The 27977-nt window shown below is 38.7% G+C and overlaps 2 protein-coding genes and 1 long non-coding RNA gene across 5 annotated transcripts in view; 1 reads left to right on the forward strand and 2 right to left on the reverse strand.

Annotated features, from left to right (window-relative positions):
* The window catches only part of LOC311289759 (uncharacterized protein), a 123701-nt gene that overhangs the window by 58777 nt on the left and 36947 nt on the right, over positions 1-27977 (reverse strand). The window lies entirely within an intron of this gene.
* On the forward strand, positions 1703-26405 carry LOC311289066 (uncharacterized protein; the record flags this gene model as incomplete). The annotated part of the gene is made up of 2 exons (XM_084406825.1): positions 1703-2333; positions 26338-26405. Exons 1-2 carry the CDS (start codon positions 1733-1735, stop codon positions 26403-26405), a joined length of 669 nt encoding a protein of 222 aa, XP_084262951.1. The 5' UTR covers positions 1703-1732.
* LOC311289123 lies at positions 7789-11972 on the reverse strand. 3 transcript variants are annotated; one of them, XR_014627065.1, is made up of 5 exons: positions 11458-11972; positions 11198-11229; positions 10807-11045; positions 10233-10396; positions 7789-8264 (listed from the first exon to the last, which is right to left on the reverse strand). It is a non-coding gene; the product is annotated as an uncharacterized lncRNA (long non-coding RNA). The 3 variants fall into 3 exon arrangements; XR_014627066.1 differs by having other exon boundaries at positions 11198-11972; XR_014627067.1 differs by having other exon boundaries at positions 10807-11086; positions 11198-11972.

The following is a 27977-nucleotide window of genomic DNA, read 5'->3' on the forward strand; positions in this document are numbered from 1 at the left end:
GTCCATGAGTGTCTTGGCCTGATCGACCTGCAACAACGCCATGGCATGCAAAGAGGAGGTGGCTTGCCCGCAAACTTTGTAGGCTCTGACCGTCAAACCTGACACGAGCTCACAGGCCTGCAGGGGGGACAAGGATCCCCCAGATGCAGCGGCCGTTGGACACAGGTACACCTGTTGTCGCAACAGACCTCTCCACTGGAGGGATAGCTTCATAACCCTTCACCGCTCCTCCCTCAAAGGTAGCAAGGGGGGAAGAACCACTCAGGCAGTTTTAGGCAGTAAAAGGTGCTGTCCACGACCTAGTAAGCTCTCCATGCACTTCGCGAAAGAAGGGCACTGGGGCGGCGGGCTGAGAACCAATCATCCAACCGAGACTGAACGGGACACGGTGGAGGGTTCCGCTCGAGCCGACAGCCTCGGCGGCCCAATTCAGCATAGCTGACAGTTCTGGATCCAGCTCGAGCAACGTTACGCTCCCAGAGGGAGATAACGCAGTCGAGTCATCATCTCCAGAGGCCAGCTCACCCTCCGATGCTGCAATCGGCGTCTTGTCCTCTGGGGGAGCCCTGGGTGAAACGGCCGGTCCACCCATTACAGATGGACCAGCACGCTCCACGGCGGACTCCACCACTATCCTCCAATCACCCACCCCACGCGGCACCTGAAGGTGGGGCATGGTAATAGGGACTCGCGCTTCGCGGACGCAGGTGAGTCTTGACCTCAACACCGCGACAGTCATATTCCCGCAATGGGAACATTAACTTTTTAAACACACAAATAAATAGAAATTTGATGCTGTTAAAACAGCAGTTGAGAGCTTGAGAAGCTTGTGATCACCGCTGAACTCACGCTGTAGAAACACCAACACTGGGAGGTGTCCCTGCAAGAACACCGACACACTCGCTTGTTATGTAAACAATAGTACTCTTCATCCGATCGGCTCCGAAGCGAAAGGCAACTGGTGCGTGCGTCCACTTCCGTGTTTATACCCACTCTGCGGAGTGGAGCATGTAATCGCGCACACCAATGTTGAATTGGCTTGATTAAATAGTAGTACGAAGAAGACAGGCTCCCTAAGCTTGATCCCCATTCAGTTGACGTAAACTACGTCTGACATTGACTACGTCTGACATTCTCGACTGAAAGGGAAGCGTTGTTTTTTTTCCGGGTGCTCCGGTTTCCCCCACAGTCTAAAGACATGCAGGTAAGGTTGAGTGGATATGGCAAATTGTCGTAGTGTGATTGTAAATGTGTCCCAGCACTCTCAGTGTAAGTAAAGCCTGTGCCAAATCATGTGTGTGTGAAGCAGACCCTTCAAATGAGTGAGAATAACGCTAAGAAAGAGAGTCACAGAGCCTTTTATTAAGCCTGTCCAATAAATATTATTAAAGTGTGAGATCCGACAATCCATTCATCAGACCGGAGGTTTCTGTAATTTTCCCTTTGCATGCTATAAGGATGCCGAACATCATATATAATTGTATTTATTTTTTTAAAGGGAGAGAGTTATTTTCTGTCTGTCAACATAGTGCCGCAAATGTTGTGAATAGAGATTAAAATCTACTGAACCTGGAACATTCCTTTGATTATGATTAACAATTAACTTGAACTACTTTATCTGGAGTAATACAGATACAAAAGTACAAAAGACAATAAATCAGGACACTATAAAAGGAACATGAAAGGCTGTGAGGATGACAGAGCAAGAGCTGGAAACAAACATCAGTGAAGAATGAAGGGTTTAGTATGTTTACTGCTGCTGTTGGAAACCTTTGTGTGTGTCGTACAGCATCAGGTAGATGGAGGACTCAATGAGAATGAGATCAGTCAACAGCTCAGATCTGAGGACGGAAGACAGAATCCACCTCAAACAGACACTTTGAGAGATGAAGCTTCAGCTAACAGCCAACAAAACTACCATCTGTTCTTCACTGACATCCATGCAGCGCTGAGAGAACTGACCGCCACCGTTACAGAGCAGAAAGTGAACATCAGAGAACTGACCGCCACAGTTACAGAGCAGAAAGCAAACATCAGAGAACTGACTGCCACAGTTACAGAGCAGAAAGCAAACATCGGAGAACTGACCGCCACGGTTACAGAGCAGAAAACCATCAACAGAGAACTGACCGCCACAGTTACAGAGCAGAAAGCAAACATCAGAGAACTGACTGCCACAGTTACAGAGCAGAAAGCAAACATCAGAGAAGTGACCGCCACGGTTACAGAGGAGAAAACAAACATCAGAGCTTTAGAGACGCGATTGAGGGATGCTGAGAAGGCTGCAGAACAACAGACGTTTATCCTGGAAGAGCTGAACAAGAAAAATTATGGTACCTCAAAACATTCTTTAATCAATGATCCTCAAAGTAAAACAATGCAATACATTACATAGTGTAAATGTTAGTGTAAAGTTGAGTGTGTACTGTGTAAATTGTATTATATATCTATTACAATTAGTGGTAACGCTTTAGATTACATCTCGGAAAGTACTGCGTAATTAAGACACATTTACAGTACATTATAGTGTACCTATAAAGTACTTACACATACAAGTTAAGGGAACAATATGTTAAGTTTTGGGAAAAAAGGAGTAACAACTAGGAGAATTAACAAATTATTCATACTGTAATTATTTTAGAACAAAGAGGTACTTAATCTACTATTATGATACAACGATCTTACATTTGGGAGCAATTAAGCGAGAACATACACATGTACCTTTTTGTAATAATAGTGTACCAATACATACTGTGTAGGCTTTTTAAAAATTACAGGGTACATATCTATGCACTTTTACAGATAATGTTTCAAGGCAAGTAAAACAAAAACTATTGCAATATTTTATTTTATTTTTATACTGGGGAAATATACTTTTGGTTCATGTAGTTACAGGGCAAGTACAATAAAAATACATACACAAAATCTAATATCACTGACTCAGAAACCTTTATTTGAAAAACAACTTCTTTCAAAACAGATTTACAACACTTCTTATTCATCAAAAAAAAAGAAGAAGTTTGATTTCAAACACAGAAAGTAGCATGTTTTTTGTTTTTCTTGCTTGGTCCTCTTCTCCTTTTTCAATCTTTCCACTGATGAATCTTAAGAAGGAATCCCATGTCTCTTGCTATTCTATATTATGTATTAAAAGAAAATACAGTACACCAAGAAATATTCTCATAATTATAAACTTTTCGGTTCCAACAATCTGTCACCAGCGCGTGCATGAGAATCTAGTTCATGTTTGACATAAATGTAAGCTCGCTGTGAAGCACAATGTGAAACTCGCGTGAGAACTGGCGTCTCTTTCCTCCTGTCTTGTTTGTTTCTCATTGTTATTATCTGTTATTGTTTGTATTTTATTGTGAGCAATATACTGTATATATATTTTTTTTAAAGACGCATCCGACTTCCGCGTGAGTTTCTCGGCTCGCTCTTGTCACTCTTGACGTGAACTCAACCCTCTCATGCATGCGCTGGTGATAGTTCATCTGAAGCGATAGTCTACAGTTTAAAAAGTTTAAAATACTGGTATTTTTCTTACAAACACTTATCGTTTCACTTGAGAAGACATTGATTCATCCATTGGGGTCATATGGATTACTGTAGTTATTGCAGTATATACAATTGTAAATGTATCATGTTGATGATTTTTATTATGAAAAATATTTAATAACTTAACTGAAATTCACTGTATTGTTGCCAAATTCAGTTTACACATCACTGATGTCCTGATGGTTATACTACAACACTTAATTTGGGAAAGATATATTTTAAATTGTATATACAATTGTAAATTAGCCTTTCGCCGAGCCCCGCCCCCCTTAGTTACTGTTGCTACGTCCGACAAACAAATGGTCAAACACGACCAGCGTGACAGATTGCCATGACGGGAAGAGGTATACCCGTGCGTGTCAGTGACCTTTTTTGGAGCAATACCTCCGCGATATAAAGCTGATCTAACCACTGACTAATACAACAGCAGTGCTGATCACAACACCTGTTATCATCCTATCAATAATAATAATATATAATATATTATGATATAATATATCATTATTTAGGGACAAATCATTGTTTGATTTACCGCTTCAAGCGGGACTTTCAATGTCAGCATTTTGATTTCGGCAAATCAGTTTAGGCGAATGCAAACAACGTGATTATTGATTTCAACATCCACCCACGCAAGAAAACGTGCAACCTACCTGAGGGAATAATACGCTGATTTACTGCTCAATAAATATTTCTGATTGTTATCAATGTAGAAAACAGTTTTTTTGGGGGGGATTCTTTGATGAATAGAAAGTTTCAGAGTTTTCTGAAATAGAAAGCTTTTCTAACGTTATAAATGTCTATACTGTCACTTTTGATCAATTGGATGCATCCTTGCCTATTACTTTTCTTAATTTCTTAAAAAATCTTTCTGACCCCAAATTACTTTTACCGGTTCTTTGTGGCAAGCTTTATGCCTGCGGTCGTGCGCTTGAGTGTGGCTATATTACGTAAACGCTCATTATCCTGTAGGCTATATAGCCTATTTAAGTAATTCAATTAATATAAAGGGGCGATTTGTCCACTAATGGCTTAAATGAATAACTATAGTCGACTAGAAAATGTTTTTTGTCGGAGGCAGCCCTTATTCCACATATTTACAAACGCCGTGGGCAGAGAATGTTTGTCGGACCTGCTCACATAGTAACGGTTGCTATGATGTGTGATTGGACAATGGCCGTTTTGGGGGAGGGGCCGGCGAAAGGTCAATTTATAATTTTTATGAAAAAATGCAATAACACTGCTGTCCTGAAGGTTATACTACAACACTTATTTTGAAAAAAAAAGAGTTTTTAATTGTATATACAATTGTAAATGTATCTTTTTGATGATTTTTATTATGGAAAATATTCAATAACTTAACTGTAATTCACTGTATTGTTGCCAAATTCAGTTTACACATTACTGATGCCCCGATGGTTATACTACAACACTTTTTTGGGGTAAACATGTATTTTAAATTGTATATACAATTGTACATTTATATTTTTTATGCTTTTTATGACACACTTGTATGTGTGTGAGCATTTCAGTTGTGTGTGTGAGCGTGTTATTTTCAGTTGTATGTATGAGAGCGTTTCAGTTGTGTTTGTAAAAGCATTTCAATTGTGTGTGTGTGAGCTACAGATGGTGGACAACCAAAATGCCTATTACCGCCGCGCCAGCTGCCGCGGCGAAATCACTGCGGCGAAAATAAACCAGCCGCATTTCAAAGTCGTTCCCGAAATGACCGCCAGGTGGCGCAAAGGGACATTGTGCAAAACAGCAGCAATTGCCGTATTTTAAAATGTAAGTGGGTTAAATATAAAACCCTAAGCCTAATAGGCATATTTTTCATATATAAATAGGCCTATTAGGCTACAACAGAATAGAACCAAAGATAGAATAAATTTTAGAACTGAAAAAATAGAATCAAAAGTTAAAAATAGAGACGATATTAGGAGCAATGACGCGGAATATTTTTACTATTCTATTGAGGAATTAGATAAATGAAGAGCTCTCGTGAGCGATACAATTACATAGTAATTTATAGTGATTTCAAAAGCAGTCCTTAAAAAAATAATAATAATACATGGAGTAGTGTGGCATAATTTTTGAGAGATTACGCGGAACGCGTTTTAGTTAAGATCCTGGTTTCAATGCCCTTAATGTATATAGGCTAGGCTACTGCTTTAAAAAAATGTCACAACGCGTTTTGAGATTGTTTTGGATTAAACATTGAAGTTTAAAATGTAGTGTTTTGGCACACCAGGCCGAGTGGCGTTACGCATTGTTCAAAAATCTGGTTTTATTCTGGCATGTTGAATTGGCGTTAGATTTTTTTTATTTTTTTATTTTTATTAGATTTAGATTTTAGATTTCGTTAGATTTATTTTTCTCATAACTAAACTAGCTAAAATAACTAATATATGCCTTGTCTTAATATGACCTACTTAATATAGGCAATAGGCATATAATAGCCTATATAATAAATTAGCAAAACTTGGCCACTAAATATTTAATTTTCAATTATTTTAATTATCACAATTAAGTTTTAATTTTATTAAATTGAACAAGCGCAACAATCAGCATTTAATCAAATATTATAAAAGATGTATTATTAATAATAATGTTACTTCAACATAATATTTCGTTTTTTCGACATAATGTGTGCCTGCAACAAGCAAGATGTGTATTTGTAAATCCGGTGATGCGTGCATTGATTTTTATCAATAAACTAGTGTTTTCTGACAGTGTCGACTGCAAAGATGAAGTTGACGATCGCCATATTTGTAGTGAACGCACCTAGAGAGAAATGCACATAAAGACATAATCAGAGAGTAGCCTTTTTCTTTTCGTTTTGAATTATTTCGTTTGAAGACATTTCAAGCTTTGTGTATTTGATGTATTTATCATGTCTGTGTGAGGCATACGCTGAGTTTTCTACTAAACAAAACTTAATGAAGTGGTCAAAATCATGTCTGACCCACTCCATATCCATCTCTCGATATAATGCATCCTATCTTACTCGTGCTGTTCACTTTTCATATTCAACATAGATGGAAAAAAATAACATTATAATATTTTAACAAATATGATACTAAATGAGATTATTTAATGGCTACAACAGTATAGTAGGCCTATAGACTCTATTTGTACAAATTGCTGCACATTAATTTAATTAAATGAAACCTTGTAACGAATTCACATTGTAGGGTAGACTGTGTACAGTTGAGACACCTTAAATAACTTGCGTTCGCAGCAAGCACAAGTTGTGATTTTTGCTGTGCACTTGCATATTGGTGTCAGCTGGGAAGGAAATATAGAGACTAGACCTCTTGGAACTTTTATTGAATACATAGCGTTGGTAAAGCAATTACATCCCTACAAATTTATTAGGCCCTACTGAAAATAAATGTATCGAATTTAAGCAAAGTAGCCTAAATGTTAAGACTGTAAGCCCTTTGCTTTTTTACGTATAGCCTATAAAGGACTCTTATAGCCGACTTTGTGTTAATTTAATTTGTAAAGGATTTTTTTAACCCTTTAAAGCCGCACATATCATATTTGATACACGAGTTTCTAAGACATATATTGAATCAGTGAGAGCAATACTTTCTTTGAAAACCTGTTGTATCTATTTTGATACGTGTATTCTGCCATCTTGTGGAATTTCACTGTACTGCAGGCAGTAGAGGGGTGATTTTTTAGCTTTTCAAAATGGCGGCTGCGATTGGATCAAGCCAGACGCTTTCGGCAGTAAAATAAAGGCTAATTTCAAGTTGTTAAGATAAAAAATAATATTGGATTGCGCCTGATATAATTAATTTAACACTTTCTGAATTGAAATAATGCATAATTACTTAATAATTTAATCGTTAAATTACAAGTAAATCGTGTTGGAAATTGTGTATCAAATTTGATACTGCACACTGTAAAACTTTTCACTGTAAATTTACAGTAAAATACTGGCAGCTGGGTTGCCAGCCACATACTGTATTTTTACAGAACTAGTACTGTAAACAGCATTTACAGTATTGTACTGTAAAACGTTGTACTGTAAATTTACAGTAAAATACTGGCAGCTGGGTTGCCAGCCACATACTGTATTTTTACAGCACTAGTACAGTAAACAGCATTTACAGTACTCCACTGTAATTACCAAATACAGTATATACCACATAATTTTACAATATTAAACTTGTCTACAGCAATAAATTGTATAGTAGTCACACTATGAAAAAGAAAACAACATTTTCTGGGTTTTAAAACATTTATTTTGGTTAAAAGCAAAGATCAGAAAATTGCCTTCTGTGAACATGTTGGCTGAATTTTTTTTAAACATAAAATGCAATTTTAACACTTAACAACAAACAGGTAACACTTAGCACTTAATTAAAGGGATAATTCACCCAAAAATTTAAATTAGCTCATGATTTACTCACCCTCAAGTCATCCTAGGTCTACATGACATTCTTCTTTCAGACGAATACAATCGGAGTTCTATTAAAAAATGTCCTGGCTCTTCCAAGCTTTATAATGGCAGTGAATTCCTGTTTCTGTTTTGAAGTCCATTCAAGTGCAAACGAAATCCCATTCAAAGTCTTCAAGTTTTCGCAGAAGTGAGGACAGAAGTGTTCTTTTTTTGCACAACTTGGCCAGTTTTCTTTGAAGTTACTTGTCCTTTCTTTGTTTTTGATCCACGTTCAGGATTGATGTCAGGAAATCGTCTAAAAGGCAGAAAAGAAAGGAAAAAAAAACAATGAAATATTATGGACTGAGTTTATATATTTTGACAAAGAGAGACAGCACAAAAGATGTGTAAATAAAAACCAGATATCGGTTTTAACGACTAAACTGTTTGGATAAAACTGAACAACATGAAAAAAAAAATGCAATGTTGGATGTTGTGATCAATAACTGATATTTTTTCTGCCCTGGTTAAAATACATCAACTCAATGTGTCTGTTTACATGTGCACTGTCAACTAACTAAACTTTTGGAAGTGGGGTTGCCAGATTTAAAGTTTTATTCTACAACTTTTAATATCATCCCCTCATCAGGTCCCATCAGAGTATCAGTGGAAAGGCAGCCATAGACTGTTTATATAGAGCACACATTGCCAGAATCCAGCCCAAACCTTTGTGACAGAAATAATTTAACTTTAATTGCAAGCCTTGCAATGTTTATTGCATACATGACTACATGATAATGTTAAACATGACATTTACCAGACTAAAATGCATGTTTGCACCCAAAAATAAAAATTCTGTCATTATTGCTCATCCTTAAGACTTTCGTTCATCTTCGGAACACAAATTAAGATATTTTTGATGAAATCTGGGAGGTTTCTGTCCCTCCATTGACATCAATGTCATTGCAACTGTCAAAGCCCAGAAAGGTGGTAAAAACATTGGTAAATAGTACATATAACTACAGTGGTTCAACCTTAATATTATGAAGTGACGAGAATACTTTTTGTGTGCAAAATAACAACATTGTTGAATAATCTCTTCTTTTACATGTCATTCTCCTACACTGTTTTGTGAGGATGAGTGGGCCGGAGTGTATTAAAGGATAACTCTTGCCAAAATGCAACCTAGGGTCTTTTTGTTAATCTACCCGAGGCAAACCTTCGTTTAAAAGCATAATTAGGATGGAAACGCCACTTTTAAGTTTGACCGTATTTTCGTTTTCGTTCAAATTGCCTTTTGAATGGGAGTGCTTGTGGCACGACTATGATAGCATCAAAAATCGCTATTTTTTAAAACACTAAGAAGGCTCGACACAACATGAAACTGTGCTCTCAGTATCACCAGAGACTCTACACATGAACTCCAGCATTGAGAACATTGTTTGTGTACACAGAGTTTACTAAAAAGAAAGATTTTGAACAACTCACGGAAACTGTGTCCGCCTGCATTTTGACAGTCAAAAATAGTCGATCTAATAACTTTATTCTAGAGCTGCTGTAAAGCCAAAACAATCTATGTTACGGTAATTTCCTATTATCACTGTAAAGCTGCTTTGAAACAATCTATATTGTTAAAAGCGCTATATAAATGAAGGTGACTTGACACTGTTTACACTACGTCAACAGCGTAGGAGAATGACGTGAAAGAGTAGAGATTGTTGAATAATGTCGTTATTTTGGGGTTTTTTGTGCACAAAAGGTATTCTCATCGCTTCATAATATTAAGGTTGCACCACTGTAGTTACATGAATTATTTAAACAATGTTTTTACTAGCTTTCTGGGCCTTGAAAGTTACAAAGATGTTTCAGTCTATGGCTGGTTCAGAAACCTCTCAGATTTCATCAAAAATATCTTCATTTGTGTTCTGAAGATGAATGAAGGTCTTACAGGTTTGGAACGACATGAGGGTGAATAATTAATGACAGAATTTTCACTAATCCTTCAACTGAAAACAACTTGCACTGACATATCTGAAATATGTGACTGTCACTGTTTTGTCTCAAGATGCACACCAGTAATGTTTTTTTTTTTTTTATTAGACATTTTTATAAAAGCTGCTTAAATACCCTAATTTTATTAAGGCCTAGACCTGTCTTAAGCTAAGCCCAGTATGGAAACCAGGGCCATATTGTTCATACCAGTAGTCAACATAATAAATACTGTAACGAAAAGTCACAATTCAGTCTAATATTTATATGAATGGCAAATATGCTAATGACTAACCTCTGAACAAACTCAAGGTGCTGCCTCTTCCTGTACTGCAAGCTGAAGTTATAGGAGGAGGCAAACAGCGCTGCCAGGCCATGATGAAGTTAGGCTGTGATCCTTTCCACACACACCTTGACCTTCCAAACGTAATGTCCAGCACTGGTTGCTTAGAGATTGACCTGTAATTGAAAAAATAATAATAAAATGAATTAATAAATAATATTAATAATTAAAATAACTATTGTGGGTTCCACTGTGGTTCGATGTAGTTGTCTATCTATTCATAGTTCTATAAATTAAAATTTTCACCTAAAAATGTAAATTGATTAGGGTTAGAACGATAAAACGCACTGCCATATTATTTTGCTTGTTTTAAGCATAAACTCACTAAATTTTGACATATTCTTTCAGAAAACAAGACAATTTTTACTTGTCTATTAAATGCTTCTTCATGTAAGAATTTTATATATCTGGACTGGAAAACAGAAAAAAAACACTAATTAAGAAAAATATATTTTGCAGTGGAGTGAGTAAATGATGGCTTTTCATTTTAGGTTTAAACTACCCCTTTAATGTTTAGGCTACATACCAGGAAATAAGGCCTGGACTCTCTGGCAAGTGTAGATTGCTGGACATCAGCGATGCAAATTCCTGAAACAATTTTTAAAAAGGACAGCACAGCCATGATCAACAGAACCAAAACATAAAACATATTACAGATTAATGAGATTTGTTGAATAATTTCTACTTATCTGCTTGAAGGATAACACCGTCTTAACTTCTCTTTGAATTGTTAGTTGTAGGACCATGGCATGGCAATCAGGAATACTACATTTGAAAACAGCATTAGGAACATGGATTTTCTTGTGCTAGCAAAATTATGACAACGATTCAAAAGCACGATCACAGAACTGACAGCATTTGATAGAATTTTTTTTACCACATAGACTATAACTGTAACACTACTTAAAAGTACTTACATTAGCACTGGACCGTCATCAGATTACAAAGCCTGAAACGAAAAATATATATATCAAAAGCAGGTCATGCAAATAACATGGTATATGTTGCCTATTATGTGAAATATCGAAGTTAACGTTAACGTTACTTGGTAAACAGGTGGAACAGAGTGAATTGTTTGCGCGGCCGCGGCAGAATCAAACCAAATGCATTCGTGAAATCAACGTATGTTAGAAATGCGAACGCAAAAAAAAAAATATATATATATATATTGGCTTACCGTATCACTCAGTTGAACAATTTTCCATCTTCTCAAACTCTAAATCCCACTAATCGTCACAGGCGCAGGTTATTCAGATGACAATTTCTTCCATCCGTCTTCATGTAAAGTTAATGTCTCCCATTTTCTGCTGCGTCACAGGCAACTAATGTTTGAAACACGAACCGAAGCTCACAAAAGCTTAAAAATTGCTCACAGATTCGCAGACACTGTTTATCTTGATAACAGGAATGATTATTCTGTTCAGTTGAATCCCGCTGACAAAACAAGTTTGCCTGTAGTAGCTACTGTCTGCTCGCGTCACATTTGAACTGAATTGAGCGCGAAAGAAATCAATCCCACAATGCAGTGCTTTTACAGTATGATACTGTATTACGAATTTATCGGGTTGAAAACAGAAATGTGCTGTATATTTACAGCTGTTCTGTAAAAGATACAGCCAAATACTGTATTATGGAAATACAGTACAATTCTGTAGGAAATTCGCTGTAAATTTACAGTAAAGTTTTACAGTGCAGGTATTAATGGTAATGTCAAATTGTAGTAATGTTATCTACTTTATGACTACCACAATGCAAACACAAACAATATTGGGATGATTCAATTAATGGCAATTAATGACTGAAATGCCATATTAACCCTCTGGGCTATAGACGTATTGCAGATGAGCAAACACTCTTAAAAATACGTCTTCCAGATGTAAAATGCACTTCAAATAGTCGGTGCTATCTGGGATATGTCGCCCATTTTCGGGCGGGAGGAAGCTAAGTGTGATTTTTTTTTTTACGACCCTTTAACATATCAGAAAAGGTAGGTATCGTTTGAAAGAACTCTTTTTAAATTTTTTGAAAATATAAATTACATTACATTTGGACATTGTCCTGCCAAGAAACGGCGGATAAAAGACAATATATATATATAATTTTTATTATGATTTTGCATATCTTTCTTATTTGTCATGGAATAACTCAGGAAGGAAATAAGGTAGGAGGAAAATAATTTTTTAGTGAAGTCCCCCTACAATAAAATAATAATTTTTGGATAAAGGAATCAAAACAGCATTTGGAAAAGAGATGGCCTTTTTGTACAGTCTTTGACACCCCCTCATGGGCATTTTTTTCTCCATGAAGAATATCTTGTCATAAAAGCAATAGATTATGTTAATTTTGGGCTCATTTTAATTGCAATAATATGCTGTAAAAAATGAAGTGCCATTTTCAATTATCTGAGAATGTTTCATGAGCTGTATGATGTTTTTGACACATTGCAGTACATTATTTTATAGATTATGAAAAAAAAGAAATTATATTTATCAGCAAATAACTCAGCAATACTTAAGAGTTTTTCAAAGTGGATACATTCACTGTAAAGTTCAGACTCTAAGCTTTCAAATGACATCAACTTTGTGTTAATCAAGGCAAGATTTTTGAAAAATATGGTAATGAATATTTTCGCAGCTAGGTGGCGCCTGCTGGCGGTACACTCGGTTTTAGAGGGATTACTCAGCACTCGTTAGGAGTTAATAAATGTAATTAGATGCATTAAAAAGCTGAGATCCTAAGCTTTAAAATGATATATAATTTGTGTTGTTCCATTCAGTGGTTGCTTAGTAATATAAAAAAATATTTCCGAATGGGAATAAATCAAATAAATAAATAAAAAAGCTATAGGCCGCCTAAGGCTATAGGCCGCCAAAGTGCATCTTTGCACTTTGTTGGTGCAAAGATGCAAGCATTGCACCAACAATCACTTCTCACATGTGTACTGTGAGAAGTGTAAGGTGCATCTTTGCCTGAACAAAGACAGAAACTGCTATGTTTTCAAACTGTTAAAGGCATAATAGATTTTTTGTATCTAAACTCTACACGGTTGTAAGCAAAACGTTCCCAAAAAGCCTGATGTATCAAATGTGATACAAAAAATATATCATAAACAAAATGAGTTGGCAAAATTTTTTTTTTTTTTTGATTCAAGGCTTAATAAACATCTAATTTCCCAAAATATATAATTTTCTGCCATTTTTTTAATGTGTCAGGCTTTAAAGGGTTAACTCAAACATTAACACTGAAATAAATGAAACTAAATTATTGTAAAAAATGTTGTCACACCACGACGAGTGGCGCTATGCATTGTTCTAAAGCCAGGTTTTATTCTGGTATGTTGAATTAGTGTTGGACAAACGCGGCGGCGCGTTCATTTGAATGAAGAGCGCTTCTCTCTCGTGTGAGCGAACACACTGGAACGTTAGGCCATATCGCAACGAGTGAATGGTGGCCGAGTGGTTGAACTTACGTTACGATCATTTAGATGACACGGGTTCGAATCCCGAATTAACTTGGACTACTGATATTTTTATATTAGCCTATTAATGCATTTTATAGTCTATTGTTGATGCAGAGAGATTTGTCTAGTTCTAAAACATAGTTTTTTTGCTTATAGCCTATTTACAAAATAAAATCACCATGCATTTCCATTTTACACAAAGGAACAAATATTATACAATGACTTTACTTCTGTAGCCTATAATAATTCCAATCGTAATTTCAAAAGCAGTTCCGTTAAAAAAAAAATATATATATAGCCTATATGACGTTTAAACGACAAACAATAAAATCAGAACCAGTATTCTTTTTCGTTCATGGTTCCAGTGGCAGTAATGCATCCACGGCTTTTCAAAATGTCACAAAGCGTTTTGAGATTGTTTTGTATGAAATATTGAAGTTTATAATTAAGTGTTTTGGCACACCACGACGAGTGGCAAACTCTTTGTTTTGTTTTGCAAACTCAGCTAGCCTGTGGGGGGTTTGGAGAAGGCAATAGTTGCTTTATCGTGGGGGTGCAGGACAGAGGTGTTAATGTTCCGTCTTTCATATGGAGAGTGTCGGAGCCAGCCTGATGAGCAGGCAAAGGCAACATTCTTTTAAGGATTAATTAATCTCAAAATCTCCAAAAGTCCATAGCCTATGTACAGTAGGCCCTATATCTTATTAAATTATATATTGTAGTTTTATTGATTGTATTTAAAGGTTTTCCACACACAATTTCAATTTAGCAGATACAGAGCTCTTTAATTCGCGACCCACCTCGTTTTATTGTAAGGTGAATTCAGCAAGGCATGTTGTATCTTTGAAGCGACAAAAGCTATTTGTTACAGTTTTTTCTTTCGTGATTTGTGTGGATGACACACAGCGACATATACAGTATTATCAGCTGTATGGTGTTTTTTTACGCTGAAATGCTTAATTTCGAGAAAGACCCGCCACGCGCAGTGAGGGAGACCAAACTTACTAAAAAAATATCCAGCGCGAGAGAGGCAAAGAAAAACGCCTATTCTTAATTTGTTGCTTTGAACTTTTTTCGTTTTGTACCGTTTTAATTTTATAATTTAGCTGCAATTTCTTTAACAATAGAAATTTAAAATGTTGCAAGAATAAGATTCTGTGTTTCTTATTTTGCATCACAAAGGGAATAAACTCTATCGATGCAACCCTGTTTAAATAAATAAACTGTCCCGACACTTTATTCATACCTTGAAATGTGCGATGGGTTTTCAAACTTAATTAATTTTCTTTTTCTTTTACATTTTCATTGTTTATTTTTTAATTGAAAGTAATACTGTATTGAAAGTATTTTTCTGATTTGTTCGATCTGTTTTGGAAAATGTCTACCGTTGCTATGGCCGGGTATCACTGGCAGTCATCTCAATCTCGTGAATGATTCACACACACACAAAAAAATAATTTAGCAGATTAAAGACGAGCTTCATCATCTTCATTTTCTGGTGCAATCGGCTGACAGTCTTCCTTCATCAGATTCATCAGTGTCGTCTTTGCAGCGGCTCAACTGGAATGTAGCAAATTTATGTTGTAATGTACAATTGATAATTAAACAAGACGATTGACTTTAATAAACAGATGCATATTTAAGCATCAAGAACGGAAAAACATAAACACTGTCAGCTACACTGAGATTCGATCTCAGATCGTTAGAAGCTCCGAGAGGCTATTGTTAATGCATTGACCACAGAGCCACGAAACACTAATGTATTTTTACATATTTTGCTTTCGTTAATGTTAACCAATTCTGTTGTAGCATAATAGGCCTATATTTTTTCCCTAAAAGTTTGTTTTATTCTCTGCTTTGTTTGTTTATATTTTTACATATTCAATCAGTCTCATTTTTTGTTCAAATAATGAACTTTTTTTTTTTTTTTTTTTATAAACAGATAGGTAACTTACCTTTTAAAATGCCGCAGTTGCTGCTGTTTTGCCCTGTCACTTGCGCCACCCGGTATAGCCTAGTCATTTCGCGAACGACTTTGAAATTCGACTGGCTTATTTTTGCCGCGGCAGTAATAGGCATTATGTTTCAGTTAATAAATCTACAAACACATTAAAATAACACGAAGTAAATGACAAGTAATCTATTGACATAGCCTTTCTAAATTATAGAAAAACTGGGCACACAATGTTAACGTGTGTCTATACTTTGTTTAAATTTAATGAATTTGAATTCGTTTAACCACAATATTTATCTTGAATTTATCTGTGGCCTCAGCTCAGATTACTGCCGCGGCAGATTACGTCATAAAGAGAATAAACTGACACTTTTCAAAGTCTGTGATTACAGCGCCACTCAGCGGTAAAAGGCAGCAAATACACATCCCAATTTTGCCGCCGCGGGTTATTGTGGCCAAAAGAATTCACGATATCGATATATCGCGATATCTATAGAATCTATGGGGGGGGGGGGGGATTCTCAATCTATGGCAAATTTTTGTGAAGGAAGACAAGCATGTGAAGTTTATCTGGTTTCAAACTGAAGCCAAACACTGTCTGAAGGTTTCCTGAAGAACTGAAAAGCTCTTAAACCTGTTGTTGCACTGGCGCCAATACAGTCATGCAGATAGCAGATTTGAATAAAAAAATCAAGTGCAAATACAAATACAAAAATAAGATGAGTAAAGAAAACGGGGGTTCTTAATTTTAATAATCACCCTGTATTAAATATATGAACACAGAAACCCCCTGTTAACAGTTAATGTCACGTTTCCCATTCCATGATGACTAGTAAAATAATATCCGCGTCGCGTCTATGACAACTCCAGGTATTGCACACCGGACACGCACTTTCTCAGTTTATGGCCAGCAATATCATTATGTTTAAGGACATTATGGAATTGAGATAATGTCTGTACTATGTTATGATTATACTGTACAATTAAATACAATAGTTGCTGAGTCTGTGATCTGAACACTTTTTTCTGCGCTCTGTGTCGCGGCAGGATTTTGAAAAAGGTCCTGAGCCGTTGCTGGGCGCCGCGGACAGACGCCGAATAGAACCGCGCTGTGCTTCTCGTCCGGTGTGTGTACACACTCATACAGAATGTGTTCGAATTTTAAAGACGTGGCGCTGCGCTTCTCGTCCGGTGTGCGACCACCTCTAAGGTGCTGTTTTCTTTGAAGCCGAAGAACTCTGTTGTTAATACTGGCGAGCTCAGCTTACTTTTTTCGGGTGTGGACAGAGTGTTTCACTCTAGCTGCGCGGGCGCGGACGAGCGCTGCGTCTAGAAAACGCCAATATCGCCAATACCGGTATATTGTATTCAGGGCTTGACATTAACTTTTTTCCTCACTAGCCAATGTGGCTAGTGGTTTATCAAAGTTACTAGCCACACAGCATTTTTACTAGCCACATTTTTGTTGTTGTGAAATTACCTGATAAAAGTGGACTATGGCGTGCTAAAATTTACTTGAACTAGATTTACAACCCTTTTAAATGTAAAACCATTGTTACATCCACCCAAATCAAGACTACATAAATATATAACAATACAGGTCATTATCATTAGCTCTGATAAGGTTGTGTGTAAAGCTCCTTTTTTAAAATAAAACCATGTATTAGGCCTATGTATTATATGTTGCCACATTGCTCCACCGGCATACGACATAGCTCCAGCAGGGCAGCTAGCTGTCTCTTCGATTCTTTGTTGTCGGTCACTAGCGACAATACTCATTAGGGCTGTCAAAATTGCTCAAAAATGACCTTCCATATTCCCTCTAAAAAAAACACATAGCTTATATTCGAACTATTCGAACATCTGGTTGCACATTTTGTCAATGACGCGCATTACGTCAATAACAGGACAAATTAATACAAAGAGACATACCTACTTGTATAGGTAGTTTATTTAAGTTTAAACATATTTGACAACGTATTACCTACACGAAAACAAGTAAATCAACTAATGGCCAAGACCGCAGACCTCACTCACTCTCGCTCGCTCACTCGCAGGCACTCTTTCTCTCTCTCGCCCTCACCCTCAGCACCAAACGCGAATAGAGCGTCTGGCACGAGTGTAAAGACGCGTTTACGCGTGTCTGGAGGTCTTGCGGCATGAATGAGGCGTCACGCGCTCTGTGCAGTTTAAATGAACAACAACAATAAGCAAATGTTGAGTGCTGATCAAGAGTTTTGTGCAAGCAATTTAAGGTCGCGACTCTTATATAGCAGGCTTCATTCGGTGATTGAAACAAATATTATTAACATTAATTGAAGTTTTACAGTATATAGAACCGACATTGAACGCTCCGAGCGAGCTGTGCTGTGGTAAACATGGAACTTTACCTTGACATGAAACGGTAAATAATCAAACCAGTGGAAGCCTGCAGTGCATGAAACTGCTGTATCTACCTTATTCATGCAATATCTATTCAGTCAGTACAGTAGCTTACACTTCAGAAATGTTTCTGTTTAACGTTAAATAAAATGATCCCTCAGGCAGCGCGCCCACTCGCAAAGCAGACAGCCGCGCCTCTGCTACCGCGGGCGTTTTTCCACATTCGAATATTAATTTTCACCTTCGAAATTCTGTTTTTTAAAACTATTCGAATATATATTCTAATTTAGAATATTCATTGACAGCCCTAATACTCATGGGATTTGTAGTGTCGTAGTGTCACACTTATTTCAGATGCCTTTTGAAAAGACTACAATTATTCAACCCGCCAAAGTGGCTAGTTGGAGTGACTGCGTAACCCGCCACGAGCAAAATCCACCCGCATTTGGCGGGTTGGCGGGTGTTAATGTCAAGCCCTGATTGTATTGCTCTAAATTAACACGATGTCGATATTTCATGCTTTGAATATCACGATTATCGTCAATACCGGTATATTGCGACACCCCTAGTGTGAGCATCTCAGTTGTGTGTGTGTGTGTGTGTGTGTGTGTGTGTGTGTGTGTGTGTGTGTGTGTGTGTTTAAGTTGTGTGTGTGAGCGTAATATTTTCAGTTGGATGTATAAGAGCGTTTCAGTTGTGTTTGTAAAAGCATTTCACTTGTATGTGTGTGAGCATTTCAGTTGTGTGTGTGAGCGTAATATTTTCAGTTGTATGTATGAGAGCATTTCAGTTGTGTGTGTGTGAGTGTTTCAGTTGTGTGTATGAGCGTAATATTTTCAGTTGTATGTATGAGAGCGTTTCAGTTGTGTTTGTAAAAGCATTTCACTTGTATGTGTGTGAGCATTTCATTATAGTATGTGAATGAATTTGGTTTCATGTGTATGTGAGAGGAAAAGTACATGTATATGCATGGTAATTCTTAATAATGTCCCTAGGGGCACCTCATACATATGTATTCCCAGAGAGGATTTATTTTTCTAAAAACCTTCATTCGTGTTAATCTGAGGAAGGCAAGGTAAGGCAAGTTTATTTATATAGCACATTTCATACACAATGGCAATTCAAAGTGCTTTACATAGAAGAAATTAAAATAATAAAAAGAAATAAGAATAATTAAAACAGTTTAGAAAAATAAAATACAGTACAGTACAGTCGGACGAACATTGGCACAGTGCTCATTCATTAAATGCATAGCTAAACAGATGTGTTTTGAGTCTGGATTTGAAAGTGATTACTGTAGGAGCACGTCTGATCTCCTCTGGAAGCTGGTTCCAGCTGCGGTTGGCATAATAGGAGGTCTGCAACCCAAAAACCCATTTGTTTCGGAAGCTAAAGGAATGGAATCAATCCTGTCTGCACCCTACAGAACCTCGAGTTTAATCACACATCAAACTCACTACTCCACCACAGACTCAGGTCATTAGCATTGTTTCATCTCTCTTACCCAATTCTCAGTGCCATTTGAGTTCAGTTTAGAATAAAAAGGAGGATGCAAAATAAAATACAGCGTAATCAGTCAGATGTACAGTGGCACAGTGCTCATTCAGTAAATACACAGCTAAACATAAGTGTTTTGAGTCTGGATTTGAAAGTGACTACAGTAGGAGCACATCTGATCTCTTCTGGAAGCTGGTTCCAGCTGCGGCTGGCATAATAGCTAAAAGCGGACTCGCCATGCTTAGAGTGAACCCTTGGTATTTCTAGCTGATATGATCCTAATGATCTGAGTGATCTGTTGGTGTAATGATGGGTCAGAAGCATGTGGATCCATTTGCAGATAAACTTTACTAATCAATATCAGAGTCAAACAGGCAATGTTCAAAACAACAGTGGCAGGAATATCAGAGGCAGAGCAGAAACAAAAACGATACCGGGCAAAAGTCAGGGCAGGCAGCAAGGCAGTTAAGGTTCCAGAAAGCAAGGTCACAAGGGCAGGCGGCAGAGAATCAACAGAAGTCAAACAATCCAAGGTCATACACAGAAGAGTCACAGGATATCCAGGAAAATGCTTAGAAATGTCAGCCAGGGCAAAACAAGACTTCGCAATCAGTATGAGTGTGAATGCTGCTTAAGTAGAGCAAATAATGGAAAACACCTGTGCGGGTAATTAGTCTCTGTACGGGGTGCATGGGAAATGGAGTCCAGGAAAGTCAATATTCAGGTGAGGGTGCCCTCCGGTGGCCATCAGAGAGAGCCACAGAGGTCTGATTCATGACAGAGCCCCTCCCCTGCGAGCGGCTCCGGACGCGAGGGGCATTTCGACGCTGAGGTCGTCCTCGAGTACGTGGTGCAGGTCTGTCTGGATGAGATTGGTGAAATTCAGTGGTAAGTGTGGGATCCAAGATGTCATGGGCGTTGACCCAGGATCTTTCCTCTGGGCCATATCCTTCCCAATCAATCAGATACTGCAGCACTCGTCCACGACGTCGAGAATTCAGAATCTCTCTGACCTGGTAAGCCTCCTCGCCGTCCACAATGATAGGAGGGGTTGTCTCGTCAGCGACCTCCTCCTGGTCCCTCTCTCCTCTGGTACCACCGGCGGGCTTGAGCAGGGAGACATGAAAGGTGGGTGAGATACGATAATTGGCAGGTAAAGCTAATCGAAATGAAACAGGAGTGATTTGTCTGAGTATTTTGAATGGACCCACGTACCTGGGACTTAATTTCTTGCTTGGCAGTCGGAGTCGTAAGTCTCTAGTGGAGAGCCAGACCCATTGTCCAGGTGTATATTCAGGTTCCTCTCTTCTTCGACGGTCGGCTTGTTCCTTAGTTCGTCGAACAGCTCGTTGTAGATGTACATGAGCAGCATTCCAAGTATTCTCACTCCTGATTAGCCAGTCGTTGACCGCAGGGAGTTCAGAGGGTTCTCCTGACCAGGGGAACAGGGGCGGTTGGAAGCCGAGAATACATTGGAATGGGGTGAGATTGGTTGAAGGTTTGCGGAGAGAATTCTGGGCGTATTCGGCCCGTATCAGGAACCGACTCCAATCGTTCTGGTTTTGATGGCAGTATGATCTTAGAAATCGGGTTATCTCTTGATTGAGCCTCTCCACCTGGCCGTTGGATTGTGGATGGTAACCTGAGGTGAGACTGACGTTGATGTTGAGTTGTTGACAGAAGGATTTCCAGACTCGTGACGTGAATTGCGGCCCCCGGTCTGAGACAATGTCTTCGGGGAGTCCATAGAATCGAAAGACTTGTTCAAAGAGCACCTCTGCAGTCTCGAAGGCTGTAGGTAGTTTGGGTAAGGGAATGAGTCGGCAAGCCTTGGAGAACCGGTCAATCACGGTCAGAATGGTTGTGCAATTCCTGGAGTTGGGGAGGTCAGTAACAAAGTCAATGGCAATATGAGACCATGGGCGTCGAGGAACGGGCAGAGGCTGTAACAACCCAGCAGGGCGTTGGTGAGATGATTTGGACATATTGCAAGTTGGACATTGTTGGACGAATGCGATGGTGTCAGCCTGTAGCGTTGGCCACCAGAAGCGTTCCAACACCAGCTGAAGTGATGCCGTAATCCCGGGGTGACCAGAGCTAGGGGAGTCGTGTACCAGATGTAAGACCCGTTTGCGAAAATCATGAGGAACATAAGTTCGATCGTTGGGACAATTTGGTGGAGTGGGATCATTAATTTGAGCCTCTGTGATCTCAGTGAGGATGTCCCATTGGACTGGAGCTACGATTAGTGTTGATGGAATGATAGTTTCATTGGTACTTCTCAGAGATGATGAAGAGTCATGTAGTCTTGACAGTGCATCGGCTTTGCAGTTCTTGGACCCGGGTCTATAGGTGACTTTAAAATCGAAGCGTGAAAAGAACAATGACCATCGTGCCTGCCGGGGATTGAGTCTTCTGGCTGAGCGGATATACTCTAGATTACGGTGATCTGTGAGAACAGTGAAGGGAACTTTGGCACCCTCTAGCCAATGTCGCCATTCCTCAAAGGCTGCCTTCATCGCCAGCAACTCCCGGTCTCCAACGTCATAGTTGCTCTCGGAGGAATTCAATTTGCGTGAATAATAAGCACATGGGAATAGCTTGGGAGGACTGCCCTGACGTTGAGATAAGATAGCTCCAATGCCAGTGTTGGAAGCGTCAACTTCGACTATAAATTCTTGATCTGGGTCTGGATGATGAAGGATAGGGGCGGTGGTGAAGCGATCCTTGAGTTGTTGGAAACTGTTCTGAGCTGATGGCGACCAGTTTAAGCGCTGTCTCCCTCCCCTGAGCAACGAAGTGAGCGGAGCCGCTATGGTGCTGAAGTTGCGTATGAACCGCCTGTAGAAATTGGCAAAGCCCAGGAAACGTTGCAGCTCTTTCACGGTTGTGGGTTGAGGCCAGTTCAGCACTGATTGGACCTTGTTATTGTCCATGGCGACCCCGTCGGTGCTGATGATGTAACCCAGGAATGACACTCGTGTTTGATGGAACTCACACTTCTCCTTCTTAGCATACAGTTGGTGCTCAATTAGACGATTTAGAACTGCCCGGACGTGTTGAATGTGCGTTTCCAGAGAGTCTTGAGTAAATTAGTATATCATCGATGTAGACTATAACCCAGCGATTGAGCATGTCCCGGAACACATCATTGATGTAGGCTTGAAAGACGGATGGACTATTGGACAGGCCGAAAGGCATAACGAGATATTCATAATGTCCTGTGGTCGTTGAGAAAGCCGTCTTCCACTCGTCTCCGTCCCGGATGCGAATTAGATTGTAGGCACTGCGAAGGTCGAGTTTGGTAAAGTACTTGGCAGTACGGAGTTGTTCCAGAGCGGCTGGGACCAGCGGCAGTGGGTAATGGAATTTGACTGTGATATCGTTGAGACTTCGGTAATCAATGCATGGTCGTAGACCCCCGTCCTTTTTCTTGACAAAGAAGAACCCGGCTGATGCAGGAGAGGTGGAGGGTCTAATGAAGCCCTTGGCCAGCTCCTCCTCGATGTATGCTTTCATAGCTTCAGACTCAGGTTGTGATAGGGGAAATACTCTGCCTCTCGTCGGCATGGCTCCAGGAAGCAAATCGATGGCGCAATCACTAGATCGATGTGGTGGCAGTTGACAGGCCCGTGATTTGCTGAACGCCTCAGAGAGAGCTTGATATTCTGCTGGAAGGTCTGGTATGACCGTGGTTTCTGATGACAAAGGGGATTCAGGGGTTGTGACATGAAATTGGAACTGCAGGCATTCTCTTTGACAGGGTTCTGACCATTGTTGAATCTGTTTAGTGGTCCAGGAAATATGAGGGTTGTGTCTCTCCAGCCAGGGTAGGCCGAGAATTACCGGGTTTTGTGGTGAGTCAATGGCGAAGAGACGAATGAGTTCGGTGTGGAGGGATCCAACCTTAAGAATAAGGTCTTGGGTAGTGCATTTGACCAGTCCTGTGCCCAGAGGACGCCCGTCTAGCGCCGCCACTGCCAACCGAGATCCACATGGAAGGAGAGGAAATTTGTGAAAGTTAGCAAAGTTAATATCAATGAAGTTTCCTGCTGCCCCAGAGTCGATTAAAGCCTTTGTCTCAACCGTGACATTCATACAGGTCAGGGAGATGGGTACATTTAAACTATTAGTAGAACTCACCACCGTAGTATCTTTGATGGGTGGCCGAGTGGGACAGTTGGCTCGTAAGTGACCAGGTAACCCGCAGTATAGGCAGAGGTGGTTTCGCATTCTGCATTCCCTCTCCTCCGTAGATAGATGAGTAACACCCACTTGCATGGGTTCAGGTTCTGGAGCGAAAGCGAAGGCAGATGGTTGAATGGGAGAGTGTCGTGAAGGACGTCGTGAGCGCAATAGATTATCAAGGCGGATAGCTAGATCGATAAATTGTTCCAGCGTCCTTCCTTCATCGCGACAAGCCAGTTCAGTTTGAAGCTCAGTTGATAAGCCCTTGCGATATAGCAGCTTCAATGGATCGTTACCCCAACCGGTCTGGGCCGCGAGTGTGCGGAAAGTGAGAGAGTAGTCAGCTGCCGTGTCCTTCCCTTGACGGAGCGCGAGCAGTTGTTCACCTGCCTCCTTGCCACCAGCAGTGTGTTCGAATACTTCTCGAAACTGCTTAAGAAAGTTGGCGTATGAGGGAAATGCCATGCTACCTCCTTCCCATACTGCAGTAGCCCAGTCTAAAGCTCGGCCAGTTAACAGGGAGCAGATAAATGATACGCGGCTCTTGTCAATGGTGTATAACTGTGGTTGTTGATCCATAAACAGAGAACATTGTAACAGAAATCCCTTACACTTATCTGGAGAGCCATCATATTTCTCTGGTAAAGATAGTCGAGGGTTCACATTAGGGCTGATGGGCTGAGGATCAGGAACTGGTGGGTTTGGCGGTGGTGCGATAGGCGGTGGTATGGTTAACTGAAGTGCTTGCAGAGTCTTAACCAGCTCCTCCGTGACAGACGTAAGGCGTTGGAGTTGTTGTTGGTGTGACGCTAACACGGTAGCCTGAGCTGAAACCTCAGAGGTGAGATGATACACGGCTGCTGGATCCATAGTTGGCGAAGTCTTCTGTAATGATGGGTCAGAAGCATGTGGATCCATTTGCAGATAAACTTTACTAATCAATATCAGAGTCAAACAGGCAATGTTCAAAACAACAGTGGCAGGAATATCAGAGGCAGAGCAGAAACAAAAACGATACCGGGCAAAAGTCAGGGCAGGCAGCAAGGCAGTTAAGGTTCCAGAAAGCAAGGTCACAAGGGCAGGCGGCAGAGAATCAACAGAAGTCAAACAATCCAAGGTCATACACAGAAGAGTCACAGGATATCCAGGAAAATGCTTAGAAATGTCAGCCAGGGCAAAACAAGACTTCGCAATCAGTATGAGTGTGAATGCTGCTTAAGTAGAGCAAATAATGGAAAACACCTGTGCGGGTAATTAGTCTCTGTACGGGGTGCATGGGAAATGGAGTCCAGGAAAGTCAATATTCAGGTGAGGGTGCCCTCCGGTGGCCATCAGAGAGAGCCACAGAGGTCTGATTCATGACAGTTGGGTTTATATTCAGTGAGCATATCTGCATGGTCCTAGGCCATTGAATGATTTATATATTTATATGCTGATAAATAGAATTTCTTTTTTTCATAATCTATAAAATAATGTACTGCAATGTGTCAAAAACATCATACAGCTCATGAAACATTCACAGATCATTGAAAATGGCACTTATTTTTTTACAGCATATTATTACAATTAAAATGAGCCCAAAATTAACATAATCTATTGCTTTTATGACAAGATATTCTTCATGGAGAAAAAATTGCCCATGAGGGGGTGTCAAAGACTGTACAAAAAGGCTATCTCTTTTTCAAATGCTGTAACTTTTGATTCCTTTATCCAAAAAATAAATAAATAAGTATTTATTTAATACTTAAATAAATTTAAAGTATTTCCTCCAATCAGTCAGTGTAAAAGCAAGTGTGTTAAGTTTACTGACTTTGATGTCATCTAGCTAATCGCGCTAATAGGCTTCTTTTAGTGATCAAAAATGCTAAAATATATACTGCAATTATTTAAACTACATAGATAGATAGAAACGTTATTGATCCCCTTGGGATGTTTATGAAAACATGTTACATTATGAAAATATACACTGGACATGACTTTACCTGTTAGCTGTCTTATGTTTCCGATCAGCTGATCTGAGAAGTGTGAGAAAGGCTTAGCTCGGGGGAGGGGTGGTATGATATTGGGGAGGGCAAAGGTATGGGAGTGCATTGCAGCACATTTGACACATTTTACCTCATAACAAAATACAAACTAAGTAAAAGTAGCCTGATAATATTAATAATAATAACTTAATTATTAATTAATAATTAGTTAATAATAGTTCATAGTTAAAAACAACTATTTTTGCAATATCTAAGCAGTTTCTTCACATGACATCTAAAATCTGAATATGGCATTGAATTGCCCATGTAGGAAAACTTACAAAACCACATTTATTTCATGTTTGTACCTTGTTTAGTCAAAAAGATATACTGAAAAATAGATTTCAGCCTGGCGGTGGCGGCCATTTTGAATTTCTCAATTTTGAGGCATTTTGGGACATTTTTGAGCTTCATACAGCAGATTTGGATTCAGCACCCCTTAATACCCCTAGAAATGTTGTATAATGCCTCCAGCACTTTAAATAAGCACATTTTCTGAAATTCTGCCTAGTCTAATAGATGTCACTTAACTGAATCTTTATTCCTTCACAGAAATATCAAATCTTACTCTGGGTCAAGTGGAGTTGAGAAAGGAAAATAAAGGTGAAAGTATGCTTTAATGATGTTAAATTCAGTGTATACATTCTCAGCATTATACAGTAATATCACAATATTTCTTATGTTTTTCAATATCAGACAGAGAGATTGCTTTTTCAGCTTCACTGATGCAATCTGGCGATGGATATATTGGTCCTTTTACCACTGAAATCACACTAACCTACAGGAACGTCTTCACAAACATAGGGAACGCCTACAACCCAATTACAGGTAATTATCAATTAAATCATAAAGTCATAAAACTCAGTTTATAGTAATGAAAACCCTTCTGCTCCATTCAGATCTCTCTGCAGTTGTATAAAGTGTATAAGAGAATTAAATGATATGCCATCTTTAAAACTATCACAATGTGTTTAGTAATCAAGCAATGTTATTTGATTTAGGTGTTTTCACAGCCCCACTGAAAGGAGCGTACATGTTCAGAATCTCTATATATGGTCATGGTGGAACTCCAGCAACTGCAACCATTATTAAGAATGGAGAGCATATGGTTATAGCACATGATGTTCAGGCTCAGGATCGGTTACACTCCTCTAATGGAGTTGTGTTGATCCTGGAGGTTGGAGATGTTGTCTATGTGAGACTTTGGTCTGGCACGAGGATATATGATAGCCAGAGTAACCACAACACTTTCAGTGGTTTCCTACTGTTTCCCTTAAGATAACAGGAGCTTTGCAGAATGTGATTCCAATTATTCTGAACCTTCAGCATATGATTTAGGATAAAAAAAACAAACAAAAAAAAAAAACCTGTATTAATGAGGACCAATGTGTGTTTGAAGTTTGCAATGGATTAGTTTATACAAGTCTGAGATGTTTATAAATGTAACTTTGTATAAAAAGTTTCACCACTGAGACAGACTTTATAATTGAATTGAAATTTTTGACTTTAGTTTTAATAAAGTATTAAATCTAGAACGTTAAATAATATCTGTTCTATTTAAAAATTATAGTTTATTACTGATCCCTGATCTGTATATGTTCATCCTACATAAATAAATAAGAGAATAAAGAGACATTGTGGCCTTTTCCCCACATATTTTCATGAATTTCTTTCCTGTAGCAAATTAGCTCTAAAGAAATATTAATAATCAATCATAACTTGTTATAATTAATCATGAATATTTGGATCAGTTAATAGAATTAACTTAATCTTACATTCCTGGACATATGTTTTATGATGTTTCATGTGGTGTATATGTAATATTGTATGTTATTTTATTTGTCAACCTGCACAGGGACAGCAGATGTAAATTAGCTGTTAACTAACTCTGGTGCAATTACTCTTATTTGTGCATTGTCCCTGTAAAAAAAAAAAAAAAAAAAAAATTTTATATAACTAAAAAATTATAGATAGATAGATAGATCAGCAGTCGGCGTCATTACACAAAGGGAAAATCACAAAAAATCCAGTCGTTTGAATGGATTGTCGGATCTCACACTTGATTAGTATTTATTGGACAGGCTTAAAACAGGCATTAGCTATTTTCACGTGCCAGTGATTATCCCGACCTCTGATATATTTCTGCCCTCTGATATAGACAGTGTTAGGAATAATTAGTTAGATTACCCCGT

This window comes from Rutilus rutilus, assembly GCF_951802725.1.
Source record: "Rutilus rutilus genome assembly, chromosome: 4".
Classification (NCBI taxonomy): domain Eukaryota; kingdom Metazoa; phylum Chordata; class Actinopteri; order Cypriniformes; family Leuciscidae; genus Rutilus; species Rutilus rutilus.